The sequence below is a fragment of the Amblyomma americanum genome, chromosome 1, assembly GCF_052857255.1.
Source record: "Amblyomma americanum isolate KBUSLIRL-KWMA chromosome 1, ASM5285725v1, whole genome shotgun sequence".
Taxonomy (NCBI): domain Eukaryota; kingdom Metazoa; phylum Arthropoda; class Arachnida; order Ixodida; family Ixodidae; genus Amblyomma; species Amblyomma americanum.
Window position 1 is genome coordinate 275,544,215 of NC_135497.1, and position 12,711 is coordinate 275,556,925.

At 47.0% G+C, this 12,711-nt stretch overlaps 1 protein-coding gene across 1 annotated transcript in view; it reads left to right on the forward strand.

Annotated features, from left to right (window-relative positions):
- LOC144115117 (uncharacterized) overlaps positions 1-12,711 on the forward strand; it is a gene marked incomplete in the record, with an annotated part of 149,375 nt that overhangs the window by 116,986 nt on the left and 19,678 nt on the right. Inside the window, 4 exon segments of the mRNA XM_077649281.1 lie at positions 975-1,056; positions 2,724-2,794; positions 6,475-6,632; positions 12,114-12,258. Of these exon segments, the coding sequence (XP_077505407.1) occupies positions 975-1,056; positions 2,724-2,794; positions 6,475-6,632; positions 12,114-12,258 (456 nt within the window).

Sequence of the window (12,711 nt, forward strand, 5' to 3'; positions counted from 1 at the left end):
GCGAGTTCACATTTCTGGCTGCATGCCATGTGCTTGTTGCAGTGTGACACCAAGCCATAACTACAGGTTGCTGAATCTGTATGAAATGAATCGCTCTGTGAAAAGAAACACAGAGATGGACTAGACTATTACATAAGCATGCAGGATATCTAACCATGCAAAACCCACACCCAGAAACGACAGTGCTGTCCAAAGCAACTGCAATGTGCTTCTGATAGAATGTGTTGCAAGGCAGAGTCGTTCACTGAGTTTATGAGGCCCAGCAGTGACAAGGGAGTTCCTTGTTTTCTTCTTATCTGAGCTGAAAATTTTATACAATGACACATTGTTGCTGTAAGAAGCCGTTTCTTTGGGCCTCATAAAAGTCTGACACTATAAGCATGTGCATTGTTATCATTGTAATGCCAAACATGTTGACTTGTGATATTTTGTTTTCCTCGTCAATTTGAACTCTTTTTGCCTGTGCATTGTGCTGTGGCACCATCATATCCAACATGCTTTTGCTTTGAGGTTTTTTCGCTTGAACAAATCGGTGCCAGAACTCTTTCTTCTCCAAATCAATCATTATGGATCCTGAAGGTTTTGAGTTGTGCACACAACCTTTATGGGGCCTGAGTTTTAGTACAAATGTTTTGTAAAATTTTATTTGGCCTTAAGTAATTTTGGATTATGCAGCTCTCACTGTATTGTTAACCTCTCAGTTTTTGAAGTGCCCAGTGTTACTCTCAAATGAAAATATTGAGTTTATGTTGCCTTTCATTAGGGCTGTCCAGATCTGTTTGTTGATAGCACTTCTGAATGGAAAGGTTTTGTTTTTCACTGTACGTAGACTACCGGTTGCCGCCAGTTACTTATGCTTATGGTGGAGTTTATTTCTGTTCTGAACTACTGTGTGTTTCCAGCGGAGGTGGAGGTTTTCTGAGCTGGCAAATTCAGTTTTTTGCTTAATTTTATATTACTTGCCTTTGTTTCAGGTCCCCAATCCTAATTGTGCCACTGAATATAAGAAGGGCTACGTGATGCGTAAATGCTGTCTAGATCCTGGTGGTAAAAGAAGTAAGTGTCTCTAGTCACGTTCATTTAAGCACTAACTGGCATTCTCTTGCTAATAGCATATACAGTCACCGACCGATTTTTCGGGCTCGAAGGGACCCGAAAAATGGTCCGAATAATCAAACAGTCCGAAAAATCCGTGAAGTACAAAAAATCACTTTATTGAGATGAAATCTGCTTAAAAATGTCAGTGATTTTACCTTGCGGAAAATTTCTCTTGCTGCCGACGATTTGTGCCAAGGTTGTGCTTTCAATGTACACGCTAGACAGCAAGGTCGCATTTAGTTGGAATACTTCCCACGCTTCTTTGACGGACCCGGTGGGGCCATGTTGTCCACAACCCGAGTGTGCACCACACCGCTCGTTAGACACACGCAAAGATAAAGCACTTTTCTTTCAAAGCGGCGGAACCGCTGGACGCAATCACAAAACGGCGAACAGATGTAGCTTCGTGAAGACTGAGCGCCACTCGGTCAACGTGGTCAGGGAAACCCAAGTAACGAAACGGCGAATGGCGAACGTATGAGACCCGCCGCGGTGGCTCAGTGGTTAGAGCGTTCGGCTACTGATCCGGAGTACCCGGGTTGGAACCCGACCGCGGTGGCCGCGTTTAGATGAAGGCGAAACGCAAAGGCACCCGTGTGCTGTGCGATGTCAGTGCACGTTAAAGATCACCAGGTGATCGAAATTATTCCGGAGCCCTCCATTCCGCACCTCTTTCTTCTTTTCTTCTCTCAGTCCCTCCTTTATCCTTTCCCGCTGAGATGTGAGATAGCTCCGGCACAATTTCCTTCCCCCAACAACCAATTTTCAACGTATGGGACAAGCAATAACTGCCCGCGACAACTTCGGCGACAAAAGCAAGTTGGCGGTGATGACAATCTGGCTGCCACCTCGAAGTGTCAGAGATCGCAGGGACCTCTAATGGCAACAATGAGGTACCGAATGTGTGTCAAGCCAAGCCAGCTGCAGCATAAATCCACCTCAATCCAAGATGGCGCCTTTTGCGCCGGCGAAAAAGCCGATAAGATGGCCGATTTTGGCCCGCAGGCGACTGAAATTAGTCCGAAAAATCGAACTTTCGGACTTTTGAAGTCCGAAATATCCGTCGCGAATATGTATGCGCTTCTATGGGGCGACTGACGGTGCCTCATCAAGGTCCGATATATCCTACAAGTGCGAATTATTGGAGTCCGAATTACCCGTCGGCTACTGTATAACAGTCAGTAGAATAGAATTATGATACCTTGGCATGATCAGGCTTGCCTTGTGAAGAAAAAAAAATCGTAAGTGCTTCTTGTAAACCATGTTTCCTTTCTGTCCTGTGGCGTGCCATGATCAAGAATGAACTCCTTTGTAAAGTAATTTGTTCAGCTCCCTTGCAGACTTGGACGAGCTAGGTTCATCATAAGCAGACTCATTTCTGGCTCATGACAAGTCTAACTTGTCATGTGTTTTCTGGCACTCTGTGTCTCGTGTAAGGCGAGTAGAGCCCATCGAAAGCATTTTTTTGGCTTTCTGACAGCAATACTGGTAATAAATGACCATTTTGGTACCTTAAGAAAAAAATGTGCCCATTAGCGGGTTAAGCAGTGCATATTTACTGTGCATTTTAAAACAGGCACAGCGCTCTAATCACATTTTTAACATCTAAATATTGACAATTGCAGCTCCTCTTGGAAAGCGTGGGTGGAAAATGTTTTGTGCAACACTGCGTGACCTTGTGCTCTATTTACATAAGGTAAGAATTCAAGATCACTAGTTGTATCCAATCCCAATACCCCTCTTCTCTGCCTATTTAATTAAGCCTGTTTTCTTTTATGGCACACTGTTAAAGGGGCTCTCAAACACCTGAGGAGAGCACATCAACTTTCTGAATCACTTCATTGTGTTGCTATGAACACCTGAGCCAAATAGAATACTTCTACACACAGCAGAACCCGCAATCACACGCAAAAGTTTGCGAGCCCTTTCCGGCGGTTTTCATGCTCATACCCTCCTCTGTTGCACACTCTTGCGTATGCCAGTTCAGGGATGGCTATCGGTTAGATTCTTTTAGAGGTCAGGCAGCTACCATGGCTGCAGCCAGTGAGCCGCATCGCTTCAGTGGGCCAGGAAGCTCTGCCCCGCAAGGAATTCCTGCACATGTCGGTGGTGGGGCCGGCCGGGGAGTGCCGACATTTCAGCATTCAAAAAGTGATGAGAGAAGAGGGAAAGGCGTGAAGACGCTGAAATTCAAATTTTTACTGGATAAGTCAGCTTCTACCAGGCGCATTAAAAATATTCTTGCTGGAGGATATTCGTGAAGCAGAATCCTTTAATTTCCCAGGCATGCCGCAACTTTATCAGAACCCCTTTCGGAGCCCCTTTAAGTGTAAGAAAGTAGAACTGAATGGCATATTGTTTTCCATCTATGGTCATTGTGGAGCTCCAGTGGAAGGACATTTTTTTTGCTTACCATAATATATCGAGCGCCTGACCCCTACTTCTAAGTAATTGTCAACGTTGATTCTCTACACAGCAAGCACTTACTACTCATCTTGAAAAGTTTCAAAATTAGGGCATAGTACTATAAGTGCCTTTGCTTTGTTTGAAGCACATAATGGCTCATTAAGGTTTTTGAATGTTTCATTTTTTTGCAGCTGTCAAATAATTATGCATCTCAATATTCTTAATTTTTATGGTGCAGAAAGCTGTGGGCGGAAAGCAGCTAATAAAATTCACAATTCACCTACTGAATGTGTATTTTGCACCAAGCAGTAAATCTCGCGAGATTAAGGAATGCGTCATGAAATCGCACATCATTATTTGGCTAGCTGCAAGCGAACAACACCACTGGGGCCTTTTTTTTTTCGCCGCTTACAATGGCGTTTATGCTTTGCACATTATTATAAAATATTCAGAAACTATCACTCCAAGCAGCGAAATAGCAACTTTGTCATTCTGTAAGTGTTGTTGTTTCTCAGGCACAATGTACAGAACGCAGCCATTGAGCTAGGTCATCTCGAAATAGCCATTTCTCAAAGTGCAGTAAAGTTTTGTTTTGTGTAATCAAAATGCACCCGATTTTTACTGCAGCTTTAGATGTAGCCTTTTCGTACTGCTCCAGGTCGTGGAGGTTGTGGGTTCGGAGCCCACTGGCGGCGTATGGTTGTTTTTGCGTCTGCCTTCTAATCAGTTATCTTTAAATTATTACCTTGTAACCTAATCTGCCACTGATGAATGCCACAAAATAAAAAAAAAACAATATCTATGCTCCTTAGTTTCAATGTCTGTTGGCTTCCTTCATGTATTTCATAACGAGCCCCTATTTTCCCTTCCCTTGTCTGCTCAATAGAGCTAAGGCGGGTCTCGGCTTTGGCAGTCTTGATGCCATAGGTAGCATAAGAGGGTTCTTGCACAGCTTCCGTCCTCACCGTTCGATCACATTTCGCATGGCACTCGCAGTAATACAGGACATGCTATGTTCGCCGCTGTGAACGAGGGTGGCACTGGTAAACACTCTGAAGGTTCGGTTACACTACACATTAATACCCCTGTAAGCAGAAGATTGGACAGTTGTTGCCTTAGTTCAGTTGGTAGAGCAACTGACACTAAATTCGGAGCTCATGGGTTTGGATCTCACAGGTGGCATGTGGTTGTTTTTTCTTCTGGTTTCTAATAAATTATCTTTAAATAATTACCCTATTAATCTCCCATTAATGAACACCACAAATTATTAAGAGTTGAGGTGCCCAGGCCACCTAAGGTCGTTACGGGCTGTGAATGCGAACACATTCTTTGACCTAAAGACTTCTATTACACTAAAGGCTTTAAAGATGCACTAAAGAGAAATCTGAACTCGTCTTTTTACAGCGGGAACTCTATCTACGCGTTCCAGGCATTCTTAGAAACTTCAAATTATTATCCTGTGCGGCTGATCGCCCTAATTAAATCGTATTAAAAGTCACGGCTCCTGCCTTTTTTTGAACTCAACGTGGTAGGTGGGCGGAGTCAACCAACGCGTCAGTAAGTCCCGTGGTGGCTTCGATTTCACTTTTATTTTGTTTTTTGGTTTCTGTGAATAAACATTTTCAGTCACAGACAATATAACCGCAAATTAGGCCCACGAAAATAAAAATACGCGTGGACTCTTTGATTTATGTATCACTCCGCCGATGGCAGAGCGGCAAGCCGCCACGGGACTGGCTGACGCGTTAGTTGACTCCTCCTACCTACCGCATTGAGTTCGAAAAAAGAGCGGGAGCCGGGATGTTTAATCCGATTTAATTGGGGCAGTCGGCCGCACAGGACAATAATTCTGAGTATTTGAGAATGCCCGGAACGTGTAGATAGAGTTTCCGCGGTAAAAAGATGAGTGCAGATTCCTCTTAAATGCACCTTTACCAGTAAAGGCCTTTGACCTAACAACCTTTACCAGGAAGGCATTTGCCCTGTAGGCTTTCACCCTAAAGGTCGTTCACCTAAAGGCTTTTACCACAAAAGGCTTGCAACTGAAGGCATTTGTCATTGCCATTGTCATTAATGACCCCACCTCAAACCATTGTAGCCATCGCCAAACATTCAAGTCTCGTTTACCTCCCACCATTTCCCACATCACTGGACTAACTTCAGAGGCTTCACCACACACTGCCATTTTCCAGGTTGGGAAGCAAATAGTGCCTTCAGACTAAATAAGTGGTAGGACTGTAACATAGCTAAACCGAGTAGATGTATGAAAGCATGTTTTTAGCCTGGTTGCCTCATGGTTTTGCTTTGCTGTGTCGTCGGCACGCCTGGCGACGATACTAGACACAGGTTAAGCTCTGATCGAGGTTAGGCTGATCTGATCTGTTCGCACTGCAGATGGAATGTTATGACACTTATGAAGACGACGATGTACAATGCACTGCGTGAGAGTGTGTTGCAGTTTGGTATGAGGTGTGACCGGCTGTGGTAATAGCATAATGCTCTCGTGCAGTTGCCAGCAAAGTTGATGTTTGCGCCTTCTCTGGTTGGAAACCCAGTCGGTGCAATTTTATTTTATTTCTGCATGGGCTTTCGCTATGCTATATTTCACCAAGGTCACCTTCACGGTCATGCCTAACACAAACTCAGTGAGTCAGTTAGGCCGTGTGAAATAGTGCTTTCGCACTAAAAATATTCCCTATGCTACTTGGTTTTGGTGACTGTTGGCTTCCTTCATGTATGTCATAACGAGCCCCTCATTTCCCTTCCCTTGTCTGCTCAAATGTTTAATAGGGCTTTACATTGGTGCTTACATGAGGCCTCCTGTACCTGTAATACCTTTTATGGTCTCTAATTGAGAGTGTGTGTATGTGCAGGCCCTTCATGTAATTGTACTTTAGATCAGCATTCGCCACTCTACCGTGTGCACTTTGTATCTACTGCTACATGTAATAGTGTGCATTCTCATTGCAGGATGAGCAAGGGTTTAGGAAAAACCAATTATATGAAAGCTTGCACAATTCCATCCGAATCCATCACTCTCTGTCAGCGAAGGCTACTGACTACACGAAGAAGCAACATGTGTTCCGGCTACAAACGGCAGACCAGGCAGAGTACCTGTTTCAAACTGGGTGAGCCTCATCTGATAGTGCCATGGTGCTCTCTTAGAAGAAGTGAACTGTTGAGGGATTGTGGTTTTGGTGTGGCTGCAGACATTACATGCACTTCTTCGGCAAGCTTTCTTTATGAGTGTAGTAAAAGGTTTGCCGGTGGTGTTGGTCCGGTGATTTCCAGAAACTGGATGCACCGCTTAAAGGCTCCTCGATGATACGACTTGCAGGCGAAGCGATTTAGTAAGAAACGAACTTTTATACAGGCTATTTACAGATGGGTACAAACAAAAGTCAGTATACGGCCACAACTATCCGCGGCCGGCCTAGCCGACCGCCTGCACAGAGGCGAGGGACACCGCGTCCCAACAGTCAAACTGGCGCGCCTTGCACCAGCTCTCAACGGTCACTCCCTCCGCACTCAGCCAGACTGTGAGCGCCTGCCAGCTAGGAGTAGCTAGAGACCAGAGCACACGGGCGCGGCTCCCTTCGCCGGTACACCCCCAAGATGCCCGCGCCCCTTTCCACACGTAAAAATAAACTGTAACTGCTGCTCATCAGTTTTGACAAATAGGAAAGCTCAGAACTGATGTCAGCGTTTTCCCTTACCCCCGAGCTCCTCCCTAGGTGGTCTCGCAATCCTTCGCCAAGGGGACAGGGGTCCAAGGTCGAGGCCGGCAGATAGCCCCGCTGTCCTGGGAGCGGCGAAGGAAACCGCAAGGACGAATGGGGAGACTAACCAAAAAGGCATGAGTCCCCTTCTAACGGCGTGCACCAAAGCAAAACAAAATAAAACAAAACCGGACGCGCAGCCTAGGTCACTGCCCTCTCGCGGAATATTCGCAACACATGTACAAAGAAGATGCGACAGCGCACCGAACCCTACACCTTCCCCCCAAGACTCGGCTAATCTATTCAGAGATAAGCCGAGGCAACAAACAACAAAAAGGGTTCAGCAAGTGGCGGTTGAGTACCTCTGCACGAGCAAGCAACCAGAGCCTGCGAGCCCACATGCTGCAACCCTTTGTCACACACACAGATACATGCTACTAAGGTCCAAAAAATATAGACAAAAAAAACGCACAGAAATCCCACATTTTCGTTCGATCGACGTGCGCCTTTCTTGAGTACAACGAGTACAGTTTGTTGTCCATGCACACAGTTCCCTGGTCCACTATCCCCAGCGGTCACTGCGGGACATCAGCCAGTGCACTATCCCAACAAGCGTTGGGTATTCTAGACAAGGCATCTGCGTTAGCGTGGTCGGCTCCTCTGCGATGTTCAATGGTAACATTGTAGCGTTGGAGCGCAAGAGCCCAGCGCGTAAGCTTTGCACTTTGAGGCACACTGCTCGTAAGAAAGGAGAGCGGATTGTGGTCAGTGATGACAGTCACGGTGGCGGCGAACACCCACGTCTCACTTTTTTAATGCCCAGATTACCCCGCATGCCTCCCTCTCGATTGCCGCCCACCGCATCTGCAATGGTGTGAACTTGTGACTGGCGAAGGCTATCGGCGCCTCAGTGCCGTTGTCAGAAAGCTGCGCTAAACAGGCACTGGCTGCTACTGCCGACGCGTCTGTAAAAGGCAGATACGGCTTTCGCGGGTCCGGAGTGGTCAGTGAAACCGCCTCACTTAGAGCTTTCTTCAGGGCTTTCAAGGCTTGGTCCGCGCCATCTGGCTACGGTATTTGTTCGGCAGGCCTTTTCCTGTCAGGCATGTTAGTGGCAGAGCGATTTCTGCAAAATTGGGAACATAGCTACGGTAGTAGCCGCACAGCCCAAGGGTGCTCCTCAATTCTTTCTTTGTCTTGGGGGCTTGAATTCCTTCGATGGCCTCAATTTTCTCTTTGGCTGGGCCATGCCGGCCTGAGCCGACAACGTGTCCCAGGTAGCGGATTGAAGGCATCGCTACCTGGCACTTCTCCCAGCTAGCGTGCAGGCCCACCTCCTTCAGAGTGCAAAACACCCGCTTTAAATGATGGATATGCGCTTCTTGAGATTGGCTGAATACGGCGATATCGTCTAGGTAGGCGCGAGCGTATTCTTCCTGCCCGGCTAGCAACTGGTTCATGTTCCTTTGGAAGGTTGCCGCTGCGTTCTTAAGACCGAAAGGCATCACCCGCCAGGCAAATTGACCTAGGTGCGAGATGAACGCTGTCGGAAGCTGCGAATCCTGAGCGAGTGGCACCCGCCAATAGCCGTGCCTGAGGTCCAGAAGTGTTATGAACCTCGCGGCTCCGACTCGCATGATTAGCTCCTGGGGGCAAACCATAGGAAATGCGTCCGTCTCGGTCACTGCGTTCAGCGCTCGGTAGTCTATGCAAAGACGTACCGACCCGCCTTTTTTGGGAACGCACGCGATTGAGTGTGCAAAAGGGCCTTTACAGGGGTAGATGAGTCCTTGTGCAAGGAGCTCATCAATTTGCCTCGTTACTTCGTCTTTTAAAGCCTCTGGGATCCTATAAGGGTGGCTTCGCCTTGGAGTTGCCCCCTCCGCGAGCTTTATGCTGTGCTCGCCCACGCGCGCGATCGACGGTTCGTTTGCAAATAATGCCTGGTGCTGCTCGAACGTGGCGTGCACCAGCTCCGCTGCATACCTGTCTAAGTGGCTTGTTTTATCCGGCGTAGGCATTACCCGGTCCTTCGGGACGTTGCTTGCGCGCGGGGTATATTCGATTTCTCCAAAATCGCAGTCGTCATCAAATATGACGCTCACCGAACCTACCTTCCCGACGTAAGGGCGTAGCTTATTTGCATGTACTAGCATGCGGCGACCGTCACTCATCTTCACATAGTACGAGTGCTCGCGGTATCTTTTTGTCACCACCGCCGGCCCTAGCCACTTCGGGCACATTTTCCCTGGCCTCTTGTCATCAAAGACGAGGACCGCCTCACCTTCGCGAAAGGTTTTTACCATTGCGTGCTTGCTGTAGTGTGACGAGTACGCCTCTTGCTGTTTTCTAGTCGTTAGCTCCGCAATGTCGGCCGCAATCTCGAGCTGTGCTTTCAGATTTTTCAAATGCTCAGCGGGAGCACTCGCTAGCTCCCCGGGTACCTCAATGTCTCCTGCCCAGCTTTGCCTCAGGATACCGAGTGGTCCTACTGGGTCTCAGCCGTAAAGCATTCGGAAGGGTGACACGCCAGTGGTGTCATGTGGCACCTCCCGATAGGTCCAAAGAAAAAAGGGAATGAACTTGTCCCAGTTTTTCGGTTTCTTTTCGATTACGTGTGAGAGCATGGTCTTAAAGACTCTGTTCCACCTCTCCACCGCCCCATTGCGCTCCAGATGATTGGGAGCGGAAAAGCGTGGGGTCTTTCGAGTCTTTCGAGGAACTCCTTCGTAAGTGCGGCTGTGAAATTGGTGCCGCAGTCTGAGCACACCACCTCGGGAACCCCAGTCCGGCTAAACACCGTAATCAGCGCGTCGCAATAAAACAAAACCGAACGTGCAGCCTAGGTCACTGCCCTCTCGCGGAATATTCGCAACACATGTACAAAGAAGATGCGACAGCGCTCCGAACCCTACAAGTGTATTGTGCATCAAACCCAGAAGGATGAATCACACACTGACATTATTAGAGGCATGCCTGTATAAGTGTTACACAAGGTAAAGTTCCCAGCTGCTTTATTATGATTTTTTCTAGTTTTGTTATTCATATATAATAGTATGTACATTCATATCCTCCTAACATTTCACGAGCATTATAGTAGCAGCAATGATAACACCTATAAATGAATAAGAGAAATACTGCCATCAGAATTCATTCATTCTCACAAGTCAGTTGGTTTTGGCTTTCTGTTTACTTCTGGCTTCTATTGTTGGCTGCTTGTGGCAGTGCTAAATGGTATTGAAGTTAATCATTTGTCTCGAGGGTTTTATTATGATCTAGATGACAGCTGTGTGTGTGTTTTTATGCCCCATCTCATTCTCTTTCCTTGTTACACCATCAGAGCTAAAAGTGATGGGCAAGTGCTCGCACCTGTCAGATTCTGATTTAAGATTTTGCCACTTATAATTGATTTTTGTGTGCACCTTGGTATAGGCCCCCTAGTTTCCCACGATTCCGTGATTCGGAAAAAAATCACATATCATTTTACGCGAAATGTGTGTCAGCAGCCGCATTCTTTTTTACTTTGTGGATATCAGCAGGAATGGCAGAATGATGGCAGTTCTGCTGATGCCTTGACACGCTTGCTCCCCCATCTGCTGAAGCAAGCTAGTGCATCAAGCGCTGTGGCTCTGGCAGCAACGTGCTTATTTTGTAAGGGTCACGGTACTGGTGCCTGTCGAAAGCAGTGTTACCGCATTTTCAAGGATTAAACACGAGTTTTGTTCCTTAAATCATGTGCTTCAGAACGCACATCATGTACCGTGTTTACTCGAATGTAACGCTAGTTTTTTCCCGGATTTTTTCTCCTTAAAGTCTACCCTCTCGTTATAATCGAATACCGCACTTCGATTGGCCTAAAGCAGTGCTGTGGTGCAGCCATTTCAAAGCAGTCAGCTTGGTTACGGTTTCCGCAGTTTTGCAATCTTATGCTGGCAGCATGGGTAACATGGAAGCCAAATCCCCATCCATCCAAAGTCAAAGCGTTGTTCTGTCATTTTTTTGTTTCCGTTGCGACTTCGCGCTCAACGCATTGTCGCGTCGTGTTCTTGTGGCTTCGCTCGCGGTGTATTGATTCAGTGCACACGATGAGGCTATGCGTTGTGCTCAGTGCGACGCTCGTTTTAAGAGAAAAGCGATCCTGTAAGCTGAAGAGGTCGGGAATTCTGCGGCAGCTCGAAGACTTGACCTCAATGAGTCAACCATCCACGGATGGCGGCTGCACCGGGAGGGGCTTTTTAAATGTGAGCCTGACCGCAAAGAATTTTGTGAGCCTCACCACGGCCATCACGTGCAGCTGGAGAAAAAAGTGGCGGACTTTGTTATCGAGCAACGCAGCCGTCTGTCTCATAGGGGCTAGTGTTGAGCTGATCCGTTGGAAAGTTAGAGACGTTGCTCGGGAGATGGGAAGTTCAGAGCATCTCAAGGGTGGGCCCAAACGTTCATGAAGAGGAATGAATTCTCTCTGCGGTGAACAACATTGATGCGGCAGAAGTTACCGGGAGACTTCGATAGCAAAAAGGAGAACTCCGTTTCTGAGAACTCGGCCTCCGAAAGCGAGGTAGATGAGTAAACATGTTGGCCGCGATGTCTATTAAAGGTACTTTGTTTTGCATCCCTAAGCCTCGCGTTACTTTCGGGGTTTTATTTTTTCCCACTGGGCAGCATGTAAAATCACCCCTCGCGTTACATTCGAGTAAATACGGTAATATTTTGAACTAAGGTTCAGGTATAGCACAAATTTTTTTTCGCTATCTTTCATAGCTTACATAAAGTCTGAAATGGAGTTTATGTATAGCAGTCCCAGAGCGAACCACAATGTCATTACTGTTAGCAATGCCTTTTCCCTCTTTTGCATCCTTCAAGCATAACATTCTCTTTCATCTGTTGCAGCGATGCTAAGGAGCTGCAGAGTTGGGTGGACACACTCAATTTTGTGACAGCCAGTTTGTCGGCACCTCCTCTCGCGGGTGCTGTGGGCAGCCAGAAGAGGTTTCAGAGGCCCCTGCTCCCTGTCAGCCATACCAAGTTCAACCTGGTATGTTCTTTTTCATTCCTGTAAATATATCTTAATTTCATGCCCATTTCGTGAGTCACAGTGGCATCATTATCTTAGTAAGATTTGGTGCATCCTATTTCATATGGTATACAGTAAAAGCTCGTTAATGCGAACTCAGTTAATTCGAACTGATGCCCGGGTCCCGGCACAGCCCTGTGTATTTCAATGGGGGAAAGCTCCCGATAATTCGCACAAGTCGGCATCCGCTACGGTTAATTCGAACTAGGAGCCACTGGCTGACACCGCTCCTTGTAGACAAAAGTTGACCCATAGCGCGTAAAACACGCTCCAAATTTACTGGAGATGTAAAACAATAGAAAATTTAAAAAAAAACGAGTGCACGAGGCTCACGGAGCCCACGTTCCGGTGCATGCCGTAGCAGGTTTTCGCTGCTGGAACACTCGCCCGCGCAGCTGATGCTTTGGCACGAGC